Consider the following 18,565-nt stretch of genomic DNA (forward strand, 5'->3'; position numbering starts at 1 on the left):
TAGCAGAGAAATGGGTCTGTGTGTGTATGTGTGTGTTCCTGCCACACTGTTTTTTCATTTTAAAGCTAGACCAATGTGACGTGTCCCTCCATTGAACACATTTCTGATCATTTGTGACGCTTCTCTTCAACATGTTGTCAAACTTGACAAGAATTTGTGATCATAATATAACAGAAAGTCATAAGAAATCTGTGTTCAGATGTCATGTTGACAAGTGAAGGTCGTCAATGTGGCTGACATGGTGATCCATCAAAAGGAGTCTGAAAGTGGACTTTAGAGAAGAAAGTCGACAGTTTGGCCCAGGGCGATGAAGTGAAAGAGCAGTGCTTGTTTCTGTTTTATTGGCACTCTTAAGATGTTTTGAGTATAGCACTTATCTGACATGTGCTCCAGTACTGCTCAGTGCACAACAAGTAGGCCAAATAGTACTGAGATTGAATATGTGAATGTGTACGGGCAAAAGAAGGTGAAAAAAGTTTTATATATGATGCAGAAGCTTTTTTTTTCAGGCAGAGCTGTTTATGTCAGCACTGAGTCAATGTTACTGGAAGGAGCACTGTGGGAACTGGTAGCCATTTATTGCAACAAATGAGATTGCATCCAGGCCCAGCAGGGATCCACCACAGGGGTTTGACACACCACTTTGCACCACTCGGTATTGTTCTTACAGCACATCTGTCCTGTTCAGATTACTGATGGACAACAGGATCAGAAGAGTTCCTGAAAACACCTTCCAGTCTCTGTTGAAACTGGCTGAACTGTGAGTAACTGCATCTTTGTTTGAACTTTTTTTCATTCAGTTTATATAATCAATACAGTTTACACCTGCTGAAATGAATTAATAAGTGGTTAGTCTAATCAATCACTTGTTTTCAGTGGAGATTAAAATGTCTATTTAAAGGTCTTAAACTGCTCTGGTGGTGTCGGCACCTTATTGCTGATTGAAGATGGATTTTTCGCAGCCTGACTCAAATTTAATGAATTTTCTGAACCAGCAGCAGATCTTTGTCAATTCTGCACATTTTATTTAAAAGGCTCAATCATAAAAACATGAAACAGTGAACATTTCCAGCTCATTTATTGAACTATGGGAACTGCTGTTCAGTATCACAAAGTGCTTAAGATGAAACAATTCCCCAAATTTAATTTTTATTTAACCATTTAATAAAATTCACTGGCATTCTGAAGCTGATAGTTGATAAAGTTAATCCTTGTTCAAGGAACAAAGGTAGTTTTTGTTTTAATGTACATCAAAGTTTGGACTGTAAATTACTTGCAGAACAACAAGCAGGATGAATTAACAAGTGAAGTGAAAAATAACACAATAGAATTGCATAAAAAGTAAACTAAAAAAATTGATTATATTATAATGACACTACAAATATTATGAGTATTTAAATGATAAAAAGGAAATAAAACATTATCAGGCATGTTAATGCAACCTATAAAAAGTAACAGATGGATGTTCAGTGGTGTTAGAGGAAATGTAGGCTTGTGCTGCTGAGATATATATTGTATATGTTTGTGATGGATAAATCAGTTTTGACAAAATGCTCTTATCCATCAGCTATGATGGCCAAAGGTGTTTATTAATTTGATTCTGCCGGGTTATTGCTTTGGTTTAATAAGTGTATTGTACCCATGCTTCCCACTACCCATGTTTGATCATGAATGAGTAAACTATGGATGTAAATGAATCTGCACGTGTCCCGTCTTGTTTTTGGCTGTAGAATTACCATTTCCTCTTTTTTTTCTTCCTTTTTTCCTTTTTTAGGAATCTGTCCAGCAACAAGATCAGGGAGCTGCCGAAAAACACCTTTAAGAGCCTTTCCAAGTCGCTCCTCAAACTGTGAGTCACTGACAGTCTTGCTCCCATGGAGACAAGCTTTTCATTATGTGAGGATTATAAAACGAGGGGATTAGGGGGAAATGGAGAATATTAATTATAAAGACACCTCATGAATCTCCAGTTTAATACTGGATTCAGAGAACGTTACTCAGACAATTTAAGGGAGTATTCTACAAAACAAAAAATCAGTGTTTTGCTGGACCTAGCTGTCAGAGATGTTATGGTGGTGCTGTAAAAGCATGGAATTGGTACACACAAGTGCTCCACCAAGTTTGTAGCAAAAGCCATGAAGAATTGGTCTTCAGAGTCATGTCATACTTGGATGAAATAATGAGTGCAAGTATTATATTTGTTCCATTTTGGAGTCAGAGTCAGGTTTGTTGTCTGTGTCTAGCTGTGTCTGAATTCTACAAAGTCCATAAATGCTGCAATGATGCAAAAATGCAAAAAAGCATGTGAAAAGTATGAATAGCCATGAACAGAAATATCAAAAATGGAGAAGGTCCCCACATGACCGAACCTGTCTTGTAGTTCTTTGCATCTTATTGTTAAAAATATAATATTAGGGACTAGAGTGGAGTAATAGAGTGGAAGAATATGCTCCATGTGATGGAAAATTCAGTCTCCTATAAATGTTTATAGACACACTAATAATAAATGTGTTTTTATGATGACTAAACATATCAGCTGCCTCCATTGTCAGTTTGCTATCCTCACAAAAGTGTAAAAAAAGATACTTTTGAATCTGAACAAACCTTGGACATTTTGAAAAAGTGTATTTAATAACATAATGACAGCTCTGTTTTGTTAAACTGTCCCTGCAGGCCTTGCATGCACAATACCAGGGACCAGGACGTAGCAAAGCTGAGATAAATGCAGCGATTAGTAATGTTATTACTTAACAAGCTCCCCAGGATCATCGCCAGGCTGTGCACAGATTTTGGTGTAGCTTGCAAGTCACCCAAAATACTTTTTCGAAGACACTATCGAAGAAACGGCTGTAATATAAAAAAAAGAACATTTACTGAGCAACACAAACATTGATAAAATTAAAATTAAAAAGTCCAGAAGAGTTTTATGGATTTATTGTTTTTGTGCCATTTATGTGGGAAGGGAGTCATCATTTGGAAGCTGTTGGGACTTTTTTATGTACACAGTGAGTAACGTTTACTGGAATAAATGGGAGCTATCTTGAAACACAGTATCCATTTCTTTTGCTTTGTGTTTACTTTGTGTGTTTTATAGACATAGAGTGGTTATACTCGTTTGTCATAAAAGTAGGTAAGCTCCCCCAATTAAAGTGGAGTCTGACGTCTCACACAGAGTTTTACAGCTATTTTTTCATCCTGTCTTTCTTTTTGTTTGCATGGTCTGCTCAGCTGTTGCATGGGGCTAAAGAGTAATTGGTGGATTGGATTTGTGGTCCCTGGTTGGCTGCTGCCCAGAGTTACCAAAGTGTGCAGCAGTCTGCTTCAGCCTATCTAAAATTTCACAGGAGTAAAAGTATGACATCAATCTGGCAAGCTCATCATTGGACAATGTGAATCTTTATTTTACTATCAATTGAACACATCCTTCAACATTTCTTTCTGAAAGATACGTTTTAAACAAAAAAAATATGATGTGGAATCTACAAAAACATTTATATTCAAATGTAGCGTTTCATCTCAGTCTGATCACTTTGTTTCATATCAGGATGTCAGTTTTGAGCAGGAATCAGCATTATATTCATCAGCTTTTTCTCTTTCTCTCTTGAGTTAAGCAGCTTTGTTAAAACTTTTTAACTGAATTGAAGTGAAATTTTGTTCAGCATGACGGAGGCAAAATACCCACAGGGACAAAAAACATGTAAAATTCACATCAGAATATAATGTTCCGGCAGTGATTATGACGATGTCGATGGTCCCTCCCTTCCTCAACACATTAACACATACAAACAATATTAAACACAGACATGAAGAAAGACAGAAAGAGTTTGTTTGCCACTTGCTTGATTGATCCATAAGTCCACTGAAATTTTGCCCACCAGTAGTCAGGTCTATCCCCTCTCTTGCTAAGAGATTCTTTTGGATTTTCCATGACTCAGACTGAACTGCTACAACATCGAGACAATTATTAACGACAGCCTGCACCTTCAATTTCTTTAAATGATGCCTAAATTTGATGTGATTTTATATTATTTGCGCCCGGTTGTAGGTAACCAGAAATGTAAGTCTGGCAACAAGCACATCACCATTACAAAGTCAGCATGGTGCATTGAATCTTCCTCTCCTTTTCCTTTCTCTGTGTTAAGCTATCAAAATAAAGTGAGAATCTATTGACAGCACAGGCCTTTGTGTCATATTGTGAGAATAATTTGACATCAGTCTAGTCTGCAGGAGTGATATCTGTGCCAGCAGCACTTTAGAGGTTTGCGGGTTGAATGTCCCTGAAGTCACATTCAGAGAAACAATAGTCTGTTCACATGGCCCCTATAAAAGGATGTTTACTCGAGCCCTATTTGTAAAAGGGAAGCTGTGTCCTTCATCTGTGGCCGAACTGAAAAACAAATCATTACTTTAGTCAAACATTCAAAGCCATTATAGAGACAAAACAAATACTGAGAGAAACCCTGTGTTACAGCCTCAGTGGTCATTTATTGCCATACAGGCCCTACATAATAGCTGATGAAGTACAAACACATGCTCTCACAGACCAATGCTATCACTTCAAACATAGTCAGATGTGAATTAATTTAGAGACTATACAAAAAAACAAAAAGCATGAAACAGCTGTGTAGGATATGAATGCAGTGTTGCAAACAGTAGCTAGTATATCAGGGAATATTCTACTGTAAGTAATAAATGTAAGTAAGTAAGGAGGTACGTTTGATAGATAAGTCGAGTGCTAACTTGTTTCATCAAGGTGGAAATTCCGAACCTCAGGAAATCACTTTCTTACTTATTATATCAGATGCTTTGGTACTGAACTTTATTAAACCCACTTTTTTATTGCTTTTTGCCCTGTTAGTCTCTGTTGCGGTGTTTTTGACATTTTGGTTTCAATGCTTTGATGCATGCTGCATTAAGTTACATTTTAGAAAATGTCAGGGATAGCGGGTAAATATGCAAAAGAAAAATAATCAGAAAGTCATTAATGTCAGCAATTTTAATCAGCAACCAAAAGTATCCATGCATACTGTATATTGTAGGTTAATAAAGGCACAGTTATATACCTTTATTCTAATATATATAATATATACCCTATTGGACACACCTTCCCAGTCAATTGAATGAGAAAATGTGTCCAAACTTTTGACTGGTACTGTATGTATAACACCATCTAGTAAATGTGATGAACAATGGAGTCTGAACATAGTGTGGACTAGGGGTGTGCCTGAATGCAAATACGTTATTCAGCAAAGCACAAATAGTTGTTTTTTTTACAAATATTTATTTCGAACAAACATTTTAAAAATTATTTGTTTTCAGGAATAAAAAAAACATGTCAAATAGCAGGTCGGTTACCTCAGTCTCTCTCCTCTGCTCCGCTGTTATGTCTATCAGCAGGTCTCAACGAGGGGAGTCACATCCACCTGCTACATGACGCACATTTCCTAATTAGGAATCACTCCTGGAGTTGGGGGTGTTCCCCAGAGATAAAGCTGAGCTACTGACACATGCGAAGTGCTCCCAAGGGACTCTCCATAACCTGTTGTTCCCCTTCTCCTTTCCACAAAGTTAGGTTGTAAAAAATAGGCAATAAATGAAAAGTGCAAAGCAATAATCGCCTTTGAAGTTCTTCCCTACATGTTACATGGTGTGCTGTCTCTGTGTTACGGGTGTATAAATAGGTAGAGGTCTGTCTGCAACGAGGTGATGAGTAAAGTTTTAGCTCAGTAGTCAATGTAGTCATCTATGATCTGGGAGACTCCAGTTTGAGACTCAGTGTGGGGACCTTCTTTGTAAGGTAGTTTATTCATAAATACTTATTGTAACACTTTAATTTTCTAAAATTAAAAGCATAATAAGAACAAAAACAGGATTTTTAAGCCTCTTTCCACTTTTATTCAAATACAAATACAAATAATTTTGCTGCCTCAACAAATATAGATACAAATACAAATACTTGGCTCTCTGCACATCCCTAGTGTGGACTAAGTACATAATGCATTCTGTATCCAGCGTGAAGTAGGATTGAACACAGGAAGTCATTGGCCTTTTTCTAGTTTAAAAAGACAAAGACCATCTGGATTTTACTGTCATTTAGCCACACCTTACATTTCACGCCTGCAGCCTTTATTAAGTTTGTCATCATCTGTTTCTTGTTGTAGAAATATTTCCCACAATCCCCTTCTCCGCATTCACCCCAGCCACTTCAACCACCTGACACATCTTCAGTCTCTGTAAGTACACACACACACACACACACACACACACACACATACAAGCTGCTTGCTGCGGCCTGTGCGGTGGTGAAATATGTTCTGTTTTCTGTAGGGCGCTGGAAGGGCTTGAGATACCAGATATTCAGACTAAGATGTTTCTGCCTATGAAGAACCTCTCCCACATGTATGCACAATCCTATCACAATCCTCACATCTGTCATCACTGAATAACCAAACATGATGTCTCTTAATCCTTTCATCTGTGTCTGTCATTGTTTGTTTAACTCCGTCTTTCCCTCTTCTCTTCCAGCTACTTTAAGACGTTCCAGTACTGCTCCTATGCACCTCATGTCAGGTCCTGTAAGCCCAACACAGACGGTATCTCCTCTTTTGAGGACCTGCTGGCTAACATAGTGCTGCGGGTGTCTGTGTGGGTCATGGCCTTCATTACCTGCTTTGGTAACCTTTTAGTCATTGGCATGCGGTCGCTGATACGAGCTGAGAACAACCTGCATGCTGCCTGCATCAAAGTCCTCTGCTGTAAGTAAACACTCACTACAGCACAAAAGCCTTCAGAAAATACAGGTTACACTATTTACAAATGCAGAAATACTTGAATAAATGTAACATCTCATGGATTTATTCTACGCGTGAATCTTTGCTATCTTTTGTCAGAGTAAATCCTGTTAGTTTTATGGAGAAGACTAACTTTCAGGGAGGAAGATGTGGTTTAAAAACACTGAACAGCATGTCAGCAGGAGAGTAAAGGACTCCTGGATCACAGCTCGGAGACAAGCAGAGTTCAGTGGCTTTAGTGGCTCGTTCAACTTCCTCTGCTGTCTTTGGCTGAAGTGCCCCTCAAACAAATCATGTAGACGATCTTACAGTCGATACAAATACCTTGGGACTTTTATGCCATGTATGGTATGAAGATGAATTCCCCGGCAAGGACCCAAAGCAAGATAAATTTCTGTTTTGTTTTTAATATCTTAGGTGAGCTAAACTGTTAAGATATATTTATAAATTCAGATTTGAAAGGATTAGATTCATTTTAAAATAACAGACAATAAGAAGTCTCATTCCAACACAACTGTGGATATTGATTCAGAAGACTTTCAGAGAATGTTTTCACTTGTTTATCTGGGTATGCAGTGTAGTTTATCACAGAGAGTTTGCTGAATAAATCAAAGGCAAGCATTTAAAAAGACACATCATGGATATTTATTTAAAAAGGCTTTTCTGAAAATTCCATATACCCATTTTGATTGCCTTTTTAACTCACATTTTGACTTTCCTCCCTCATTGTGCACCATTTGTTTCCTCGTAGTAAGCTCTCTTTTCTTTAGTCCTCTTGTGCCACTTTTACTTATATAACCCTCATCGTTCTCTGACTCTCTTTCTATGACTCTCCTGTTGAGCAGATTTTAATGGAGCGGAAAAATACAAAAAAAAGTGTTGAAGCTTAAAATAAGTGGTGGCTTCCCTAACAGCACAATTCGTAATTGCTGTCACTGGGGGTCTCTCAATCAAAAAAACAACAAAAGACGGAGTGTGATGACGGTGTGAAGTAGTGTGGGATCATGGGACTTGTTGTCTTCATTGTTAAACACGCAGAGGTCTCCTCCTCACCAAAACAAACAGATCCGGTGATTGAACCAGGTAAAAACACCGAATAAAGCAGATTGACGTTTAAAATCAGTGTTTTTCGATGTCCGGTAGGGGCTGTGAGCCAAGCTGCTGTTAACGTTTGCTCAGCTTGTTTCTCTGATAAACTAAGATCATGACGTCCAATGACTAAAATCCTTCATCCAGTTAAAAGATACAGTTAAAAATATCTAAAACGTTTATCATAAAAATGTGGCTTAAAACTGAATAAAAGTCCATTTATGACAGTTTCTAGCGGGCAACCACGATGCTGACATATTATCTTGTATGTGTATACTCTTTGGTAGAGGGCAGGTGGCGGACAACCACAATGCCAACGCATGCATCTTGTGTGCACATACTCTTTGGTAGAGGGGGTATGACACCACTGACAGGCCACCAAATGAAACGGACCATTGCTTTGATTAAAATTACTGATTTCTCTGGGTTTGAAAATTGTTGGAAACATTTGGGATAATGAAAGTACACAACTCAACAAAACATATAACATAGGTCTAGTTGTTTTTAGACATTTTAATGCGGAATAGTTACATATTAAGCTTTAAGTCTTAAATTAAACTCAATGACTCACCTGCTTTACACACATATGTCTGGATGTCACTGTGTGCATGTGTGTGACCCATGCCATTGATTACTCTTACCTGCTCTGGAAGTTAAAAATAATGGTCTGTGGTGTGTATTTTAACGAGAAATTTGGGGTCCGGCTGCAGGAAGTGCCAGCAGCAGAAACCCACAAATAGTGCTTCTCTCTCTATAAATGGACTCATGTATGTCACTATCTCTTATCTTTCAGGCGCAGACTGTCTCATGGGAGTTTACCTGTTTTTTGTTGGAGTGTTTGATGTGAAATTCCGCGGGCAGTACAATCGTAATGCCCTGCTCTGGATGGAGAGTGTGGCGTGTCGGACCATTGGATTCCTGGCCATGCTCTCCTCAGAGGTAACTTACTATAGATTAACACAAACAACCACAAAAAACCTACATATGCATGCAGCCACACTCTAATCTGCTCTGTGCAAATGGGAGCTGTGACACGCTGTATGCACTGCAATATTTATTCAAAAGATACTGTATCTGTGTTCTTTGTAAGCTGCCAACTGCACTTACACACTCTTAAATTCTGCTGATGCTGCTTTTTCACTGTTCCCATATCAGCTAATGCTGATATTGCTGCTCCCAACATTTTGTCAGTATCCAGATATAACATCCAATTCTAGTTTTCATTTGGGAGAATTTGATTATCGTCTGTTTCTGCTCATTATGCCTCCGTGCCGGCGATGAACGCAATATCTCTAATTTCATTACATTTGCCACTAACGTCCACTGAACACTGAAGAATGAACTGATTAGAATTTGGTGGTCAAAGGTCAAGGTCACTGTGACCTCACAAAACACATTTTTGGCCATAACGCAAGAATTCATACACTAATTATTACAAAGTGTCACACAAACACTAATAGGATAAAATTAAATGATGACATTTTGTATCCAAAAAGTCAAAGGTCGACTTCACTGTGACATCATAATGTTCTGCAAAAACACTTGTCATTATTCAACGCCATAACTCAGAAACAGAGGGGGAAATTGTGACCATATTTCACATTTGGTCGGATACTGAATTGGTGACACTAATCTTGGATGCCCATCTTGAAACTGTGGTGATTGTCTTCTGTGCTGCCGGGTTGAAGATGTGTGTGAAGCATCCATGTTTTAGAATTTGTAGTTTCTTTGCAGAAACATCCATATCTAAAGCATCGTCTGCTGTCATGGTTACAACTTTGTTCTATCAGAATCAAACATGTGAACATATACAAGGAAAATACACTTGATATCTTTTATTAGATTCTTTCAAAGTCTTCACTTCAAATATTATGTCTGGACAGACATGCAACTTGACTGGTTGGCAGAGGCATACAACCACAAGGCAGTATTTCTAGTTAGGCCATGTTGTATGCCTTCAGGGAGTGACAGGGTCACAGCCTGTCGATACATACCACTATTTCTTCTCAATAAATCTGTTTTACTGGTGTTGGTGTTATCTGACTGACTCCGGGGATGCATTGATCCCACTTTTTCTCTCCCTTTACCTTTTCTGATGTGTTTGCCAATACCATACGGATCTAATACCAGCACTTTTCTCCCCAAATTTTAAATCTGTTAACTTCACTACATGGAACTCATTTTCAGGTCATTTTTATATAAAGATCACATGAAGTGAAGCACTGGTGTGGCAATATGAATGGATTTAACTAAAAATAGAAACACTGAATTCTATGACAATATTGACAAAAAAACCTGTTGACTAAGTGTTGACTTTCAAGTTTTAACTCAAGCACTTGAATGCACTAACAAGGAGGAGTTTTCAATAAATCCTTGTGACAAAAATAAAACAAATTAATGGTAATAATTTATCTAAAGTAAAGCTAATAGTTTATCTAAAATAAACCTATTGTCGATCTGAAAGGAAGGACATCATTCTAAAAGTTTATGGCATGCTTTTGCAAATGGTTTTCAGCAATGTTAATGAGTTAATGGATGTTCTTTTAAGACTTATAGTGAGTGTTTTCCCTCAGGTGTCTGTTCTCCTCCTGACCTACCTGACTCTGGAGAAGTTCCTGGTCATTGTCTTCCCTTTCAGCAATCTGCGCCCAGGCAAACTTCAGACTGGGGTGAGCTATCAAACTATCTACTTATAAAGAAAGGAATCTCTGCCTGTATGTCTGTATGTCTGTCTGTCTGCATGTGTGTCCTTTGTGTATCTTGACAGCCGTTCATCCAATCGACTTCACACTTGGCAAGTGTACTGCTGAGCACCCAAGGAAGTGCTCTGTAGAGTGTGAGGTTGTTTGGATGAACGGTTCTCAAGAAATATATATTTGCTTCTTCTTCTGCCTGTGGAATCAACAAGCGGAAATACAGACTGCGCCACTCGGTCATTGCAACCCACATTGTGGCCGGAGGTGGGATTACATACATACTGTTAATGACTTGAAAAAGTTTAAGAGATTTAAGATCTACTATTGAACTGGGCTCTGACTTGCTGAGTGGGACAAAAGCACGAGAAAAGAACAAGCGCAGACAGGAGAAAAAAACAGAAGCAGAGGCAGTAAAACTAGTCAATGGGAGCCCCAAATCAACCAATTGAAGGCCATAAACTGCTTCTATGGTTCAGCCTCAGTTTAGTCTCACTGGTGAAGTTTCTGTCTGGATTTAAACCATTTAATTGATTAATTCCTTATCATTTTAATTGATACGTTTGTCAATGGATACATACATACGCGGTTCACGAGAAAGAATAAATAATTGGCCCGTCCTGAACAGGTACATTTTGAATGGACACTGCACTAGTATTACTAATACAGGGAAAGAATTCGTTCACTGAATTTCCTATTTTCACATAAATTTGATTGGATCCTTTTTAGTTTTTTTTATGTTGTTTTATATAGAAAATCCCCACAGAAACAGCACCAGACTTAAGTACTATCCAGCTATTTGATGTGTAAAGTAATCAAGAACCATAACATGTGAAAACATTGGATTTATTCTACTGTAGTAGTTTTCTTTTGAAAAGAATGCTCTCTTCTGGTTCAAGTGTTTTGCTGAGCAATCAGTCAGTGTACTTAGGTTGAAGAACTCTGTGTCCTTTGTTGTTGCAAAGTTTAGAATGATGAGAAGTAGAAAATTATACTGCAGAGCAGATCCTAATACCAGTAAATCACAGTCAGACAAGCTGAGTAATGTGTGGAGGTACAGCATCTAAGCTTTGGGTCAGACAGGGTCCGCAACAGCAACTTTATTTTTAGATCACTGCAAGAATCAATGTAAATGACACTGCAGTTGACTCACCTTGTGCGTGTGAAAACACCTAATTAGGAATTCCTTATCAAGGCTGAGATTAAAAGATTTATCAAGATTTGCATCAAATCAGTAGTTAATTTTTGACACTTTTACCCTTCAGGAAGGAAACAAAACCCTGGAGCACATTTAGGGTAATATTGGTTCAGTTTCATCAAATGCTGTGTTGAAAAATTGAATGATCACATTAAGATTACAAATGATAATGTAAAATACATATATATATATACTGTATGCTTTCTCAGAGAGTCCTGATGAAGGTACCTTACAGCTCCATATACAGTTAATTAAATGACAGTGACAGTGAGGAAATCCAATGTGTCATCACCAAACTCATTTTTCATTGTGTACTTTGAAGAGCACTCTGCTAGAAATCCTAACAGCATGTTTTTCGTCCCCCTGCAAGGTGGTGCTGGCCTCTATCTGGCTACTGGGGTTCATCATTGCTGTTGTTCCCCTAATGAATGAGGACGTGTTTGGAAACTACTATGGACGTAATGGGGTCTGCTTTCCCCTGCACTCTGACAGGCAAGAAAAACCTACTGCCAAAGGATATTCCACAGGGATTTTTCTGGGTAAATTGAAGAAAAAATTGTTGTTTCCTGAAAGCTAATTTTATAGTGAATTGTGCTTTTAGGAATTAACTAAAATGTTGGTAGCATATTTGTTTGTTTTTGTAACACTTGAAGGTACCTCCAAATATCAGCAGTCTAAATTAGAGAGCAGGGTGATGTCTATACCATATATATACTGTATATACACACATACTGAGAAGGGGAAATTCTCTTTCACCAATAAATAAAACTAAAGAAACTTTCATGCCCTAAAGATGAAGACTACACACTGAGATAAAATACACATCTTTTTACTCCAGTAAGCCATGCTGTGAAATATGAAATTAAAATCTTTCTATACAGCACTAGATGAAGGTCAAATTAATTCAATATTATTTGTATGTAAGGATATACAGGTCAATATGATGCAGCATTTCATATTTTTTTTATCTTGAAAGCTTTAAGAGAAATCTGATGCCATTTTAGGCGCAATGTCACTGTGTGCCAACCAACTAACTAGAACAGGGAACAGCATTGCACCTCAGATAGGGATATAACACAGCAAACACCTTGGCTCCATCAACAATGCATGATTAGCCTGGCTTCTTATTACTCAGTGTTCTCACTGAGCACCGGTGGAAGTCTGGCAACAATGTAATGAATGAATTACGGTGATATCCTGTCTAAAAGGTTTCCAGTATTTACATCCCTAAAGTGTTAAACTAAGAATCCTGTGAATTAGTTCATGAACTGCCAGTTTGCCTTTAATCACTAGCTTTTCTTTCTAACTGTATGCATGAACATATGTAAGTCAGTGTACAGATAACTGTGTTTGAAGAAGTGTACTGTATATATTGTAGCTGCCTGCCTGTGTCGTATGCACATTTTTGTGTGTGAATAGCATGTGCGTTTCTTTAGGTCTAAACCTGGTGGCATTCCTGGTGATCGTCTTCTCCTACTCCAGCATGTTCTATTCCATCTATAAAACTGGCATCAATGCGACAGACCTGAGGAGCAGACTGCACAGAGATGTGGCTGTGGCCAACAGGTTTTTCTTCATAGTGTTCTCTGATGCCCTCTGCTGGATTCCCATATTTTTGGTGAAAGTCCTCTCACTTATGGAGGTGGAGATACCTGGTAGGAAATGAAACAGCACCCTGCGTTTTAGGTTATGTTTACATTTTAAACTTTTTTCTGTGCAACTTACAATAAGCATAATGCAATAACTTTAATATCATCAAGAATCAGCACACCTCAGTGTTCTACTGTATGAACACTTTACTTATGGAATAACATCTACAAGTATGTAATGCTTAATAATAATGACAACTTTCCTCCTGTTCATCTTTAGGCACCATTTCCAGTTGGTTAGTCATCTTCATCCTTCCCATCAACAGCGCCTTGAACCCCATCCTCTACACCTTGACCACCAGCTTCTTCAGGGAGCAGGTGGAACTTTTACTCTGTCGGTGGCAGAGGAGACACACCTTGAAAAAAGATCGGAAAAGCCTCACCTCCTCCACAATCTTCATGGAGACGTCAAGGGCTCCTTGCTACCATCCACCAGCCTACCTCCAGCGTGTGTCACTGACCAGCGCAGATCCTCGCTATGCCTGAGGGAGGCAGGAATCATTTTGTAAGCTACAGGCTGAGGGCCTATTATTAGTTGCATCTTTTGACTCATACATGACAATATTGCACTGGCGCGTTTTAATAACACTGACTTTCCAAGTGGACTGAGCTGTCGCATCATACCTCTGACATGCTCCATATTTGTAAAAATGACGCTGTTGTCCAAAGCAATTTACATATTTTTCTCCAACATGTATCCATAAGGAGCTATCTGGGGTTCAGTGTCTTGCTCAAGGACATGTGGACAGGAGGAGCCAGTGATCAACCCTACAATTAATGGATGACCCTCAGTACCACTTGTTGCCCCTAACAACAAGTAAAGCCATTTAGCCTGCATGCTTGCTTACATGGCCAAACTTTTGATGTTCCAGGTACAGTAAAATGAAAATAGGAATAACAAAGAAGAGGAGATGGGTGAAAAAATAAATGCCAGCATATACTGCACATCTCACTGCCACCCTGTGGATGATCAAAAAGGAATTAAAATGTCTCAAGTCTACCAAGAAAAGTGCTTTTTCAATATGTAATATCCCACATATGCCAAATTTTACTTTTGTGATCCCTTGTCAGCAGGAGAGGAAGCTGAGTGACAAGCAGCCAAATATCACCCAGAGACTTTTTTCTATGGAGCGACTGAAGGATGAAGCTCACCTCATCAGACGATGAACTAATAAATGGGTACAAGGATGAATTGTTTCTGTCTCAACAAATACAACGAATGAGCCTTGTTTTGCATAAAATGAAGCACTCAAACATGGTTTGTGGAATTGTAATGCTGACATAAATCAGATGCTAATCAGCAGTTGTATTTCCGTCTCATTTAATGTGCACAAAAAACAATGCATATTTGAAATTCAAATGCCAAAATCCTGCTTGCATTGTTTTTCATCCACCAATATTTAAATGCAGTCAATTTTAAAGCTAATTTTAACACCATATATACCAAATAATCCATGACAAATGGATGGCTTAAGAAAGTCACACATTCTGGTTAATTGTCATGTCAGTAAAACCTGGGAAAGCCCACAACCAGGGTATGAACTACAGAGGAGCCAGGAGCAGATTGGCTCATCTTAATAAGACATGAGCTCCCCTGAAAACATGATTTGTGATATTTTGGGGGGTTTTCTAAAATATTGACAATATGCTATTTTTGCCATGCATTTCTATTTTTCTGTTTCTTCATCATCATAGATCATGCATAAAATGAGGCTATTACCGATGTATGATTCATGCATGAGAGTAATTCATCACTGATTCACTTGAATAAAGATACCGGCATGCATGCTGTTCTTGCCATCACCATTGAAGTGTAGCTGCACAATATGATAAACCACCCCCAACAACTGAAGCAATGACAGAAAAGAACAAAAACAGAAAAGAAAGACAGCAAAACACTTGGAAGAAAGCAGAGATCCCAAAAGAAGAACATGGAGAGCAGAGAAAAAAGTGATATGTGTTATAAGTGTGTTGCACAACCAGTGTTTTAGAGGAACAAGTAACACTGGTTTTGTCAGTTAATTTTGCCAGGTTGCAGCTCTGGTACTCGGTGGTATTCTTGGCTTCTGGAAGCAGCTGTTTGTTCAAATTTCTGCTTTTCTGTTTTTGTTGTCTTTTCTGCTCATGCTGGTCATTTCTGCTACTCTGTCAATTAACAGACTTACTGACCTTTAAAATAAGCTACTGGTAAACTTTTCTTCCTGAAACACCCCATTCCTAAAGCCTCCTCTACAGAGAAATGTAGAAATGAAGCTGCAAAGGAAGGTTGACATGTGATTGTGCAAAATGATAATGTAAATATTTCTTTTAACATCTTGTAACATCTTTTTCTTTTTTTTCCTTTTCATTAAAATTTTGAAATTTGAATTTTGAAAACTGAACACTTTCTACCCACATTGAATGTGGTAAGTGTAAAAATGACGATGTAAACTGGACTTTTGCATTTGAATTATGTCAAAATGATGCATATATTGAATATAAATAAAATGTAATTGCCAATGTGAACTTAATAGTTTAAGTGTAGAATTTTAAGGCTCTGAAAATATGTGTGACACTCGACAATTGGAGAAAAATGTGAGAGAAAGAGACGTAACAATCACTGAATGTTGTGCATCAGTTGTGTGTAGCAGCAGCTATCTTCCTGTCCTCTGCTGACTGCAAACTGATGTCAGTTTTGCCATATTTTTATCTTGTTGTGATATAATGGGTGGAATCTGAAACTTAACCTGTGCCTAATGGCTCCTACTTGTTTAATACATGCAGTCTGCATGTACAGCACTATATGTGTTCTGACTCATTATGAACCTGAACCAATATGCTGCAGCATCTTTATACTGTTGAGTCATACTTTTTTGTTGTTGTTCTAACCTCCTTATTACCTGAGTGACCTGGGCTGGATTTAAACATTTGGTTACAGCATGTCACATTATTTTAAATCACTAATCCATACACGAGGAAGTTGTTTGATTCAGTTTTGTTGTGCTTGTCAGACGTCACCTTCACTGTTTTAACTTTTATACTGATATATAATATGCTTTCATTTTTGCTGCCTTTAAACAGTTGCTTTAATTCAATGACAATCATCACACAGTAACAAATGTAATAGAGAAAGAGGATTAAGGCGAAGAAAGTTATACAGATGAAGAGAAGAGGGTGGTTTAATGATTGTACAAATTTCTGGAACCCCCACTGATGAGATAAGGACTATCATGTCATATTATACTGGGCAGATGTGCAGATGTTTATTTCTGTTGAATAATATTTGGTACAGGGTATTGTCTTCTTAGTGTATGTTCTGTAAATCACTGTGTTTGTTGGAGTCAGGTTGGTGAATTTTGTGTTTCCTCACAGAAATGGCTCTGACTGAAATAAAAAAAAAAAAGAACAAATTTGAAATACACGCGAACATTTTTCCCTTTTGAGTGAGAAAAAAGTTACCTGTGCCCTAAAAGGAACACAGCAGAAACCACACACACACACACACACACACACACAATGTGATTGTGAAACAAGACGTGCTGAGTCTGCAGTTCTGTTCTAAAATTATTAAAGCTCCATAAAAGCACCCAATAGAGAACTAAAGCACTGACCCACTTCCCTGTTTCTTTCATCTGCTATTCTTAAAAGCTGAAACATGAAACTTTTATATTTATATTCCAAATTAAATAAATATATAACAGTAGATGAACAGTAGTTGTAGACAGTAGGGCTGCAACTAACAGCTATTTTCATTATTGATTAATCTGTTTATTATTTTCTTGATTAGTCATTTGGTCTATAAAATGTCAGAAAAGAAAGAACCTAAAATATCTTGTTTTGTCCCGACTGACAGTCCACAACCCAGAGATATCCAGCTTATATCATAGAAGACTAAAGAAACTATTCTAAGAAAATATTTTCATTTAAGAAATGACTCAAAGCCATTAATCGATTATCAAAATAGTTGGCGATTAATTTTCTGTTGATTGACTAATTGTTGCAGCTCTGGTAAACAGTAAAATATTGTCATTTTAGTCGAGATAAAACTATCATTTCCCTTGAGCAGTCAAAACATAATTAGAGCTGTTAGTTTTTTAATATGAATAAAAGTTAAGCATGCAATTACAGGACTATGTTAAATAGAAATGTATGAATGAAGTATATAGTCCAGTGAATTAGGGTTATGACATGTAGAGGTTTTTCAGTGACAGAAATTTTGGGTTCAGAATTTGAATAATCTGGGAATATGGGATACATATTTGACAGAAGGTGTATAAAAACACTTTATTAAATGTATAGTAGGAAGGAAGTGCTCATTTGGATGTGTGCATAATAAGCCCATTAAAGAGGCTGCTTGAAAAACTCTATTTCATCTCGTCATTTGTTTATGCTGCTGCCTGTGGTAAACGTGTCTGCTATGCTACAACATGTCTACTCCATATTTTCTTCTACAGCCCTTTCATTATTTGATTTGGCTGCACCTGCGGCGCTCAGCATCCTTTCATGGCAGGTGTCCTGCCCTTGGACGAAGGTGCGCCCCTAGCGACACATTAATGGACACCGCCACCAACCAATAGAAAACGTTCCTTGCCTCAGTTTCCAGATCCTCAGCATCTGATTGGTTGCTAGGGGCGGGTCCCTGTCATCCCGAGCTGTAGTGCTGTCAGCCGGGGCGGCACGACTCCTGGAGGAGAGAGACGAGACGGATTGATGAAAACAACCCACTGAAATCACATAAACAAAGACTCCGGGCCAGGAAATGATCCAGTAGTCGCCAAGGTCGACGCAGAAAAGGTACAGTTCAGTTTAACGTCGCATTAATGCTGTGCCCGACGGTGTTTTCGTGCCACTGTGTTGACTACAAAGGCAACCGAGCAGTGTCTTGATATAACATCGATATAGCCGTTAACTACCACAGGGGCTTGTACTAGCTCGTTGGCTACCGAGTTAGCTACAGACACAGCTTGGTTATAGTGGTCGACACCCATTATGGAGAAGGTGATAAACCTAAACACGCTTCCACGTCTCCTTGGTTGCACTAATACAACGAACAACGCCGCGTTGCTTTGTGAGGAGGCAGATTAGTGAAGCAACAGTCTTTATCTTATCGGCGACGTTGGTTGTAAATACACACTTGATGTGATGGCGGTTGAAGAAAATGTGCTA

The 18,565-nt window shown here is 38.2% G+C and overlaps 1 protein-coding gene across 1 annotated transcript in view; it reads left to right on the top strand.

Annotated features, from left to right (window-relative positions):
• rxfp2a (relaxin family peptide receptor 2a) overlaps positions 1 to 14,206 on the top strand; it is a 62,114-nt gene extending 47,908 nt beyond the window's left edge. The window contains exons 11-21 of the mRNA XM_042430181.1: positions 689 to 760; positions 1,775 to 1,849; positions 6,162 to 6,233; positions 6,328 to 6,399; positions 6,526 to 6,755; positions 8,674 to 8,819; positions 10,454 to 10,549; positions 12,142 to 12,310; positions 13,208 to 13,426; positions 13,641 to 13,925; positions 14,126 to 14,206. Coding sequence (XP_042286115.1) covers positions 689 to 760; positions 1,775 to 1,849; positions 6,162 to 6,233; positions 6,328 to 6,399; positions 6,526 to 6,755; positions 8,674 to 8,819; positions 10,454 to 10,549; positions 12,142 to 12,310; positions 13,208 to 13,426; positions 13,641 to 13,906 — 1,417 coding nt within the window. The 3' untranslated portion in view covers positions 13,907 to 13,925; positions 14,126 to 14,206. The remainder of the gene's footprint in view (positions 1 to 688; positions 761 to 1,774; positions 1,850 to 6,161; positions 6,234 to 6,327; positions 6,400 to 6,525; positions 6,756 to 8,673; positions 8,820 to 10,453; positions 10,550 to 12,141; positions 12,311 to 13,207; positions 13,427 to 13,640; positions 13,926 to 14,125) is intronic.
• The last annotated feature ends 4,359 nt before the right edge of the window (positions 14,207 to 18,565 follow it).

Source organism: Thunnus maccoyii, chromosome 13 (genome assembly GCF_910596095.1).
Source record: "Thunnus maccoyii chromosome 13, fThuMac1.1, whole genome shotgun sequence".
In the NCBI taxonomy this organism is placed as follows: Eukaryota; Metazoa; Chordata; class Actinopteri; order Scombriformes; family Scombridae; genus Thunnus; species Thunnus maccoyii.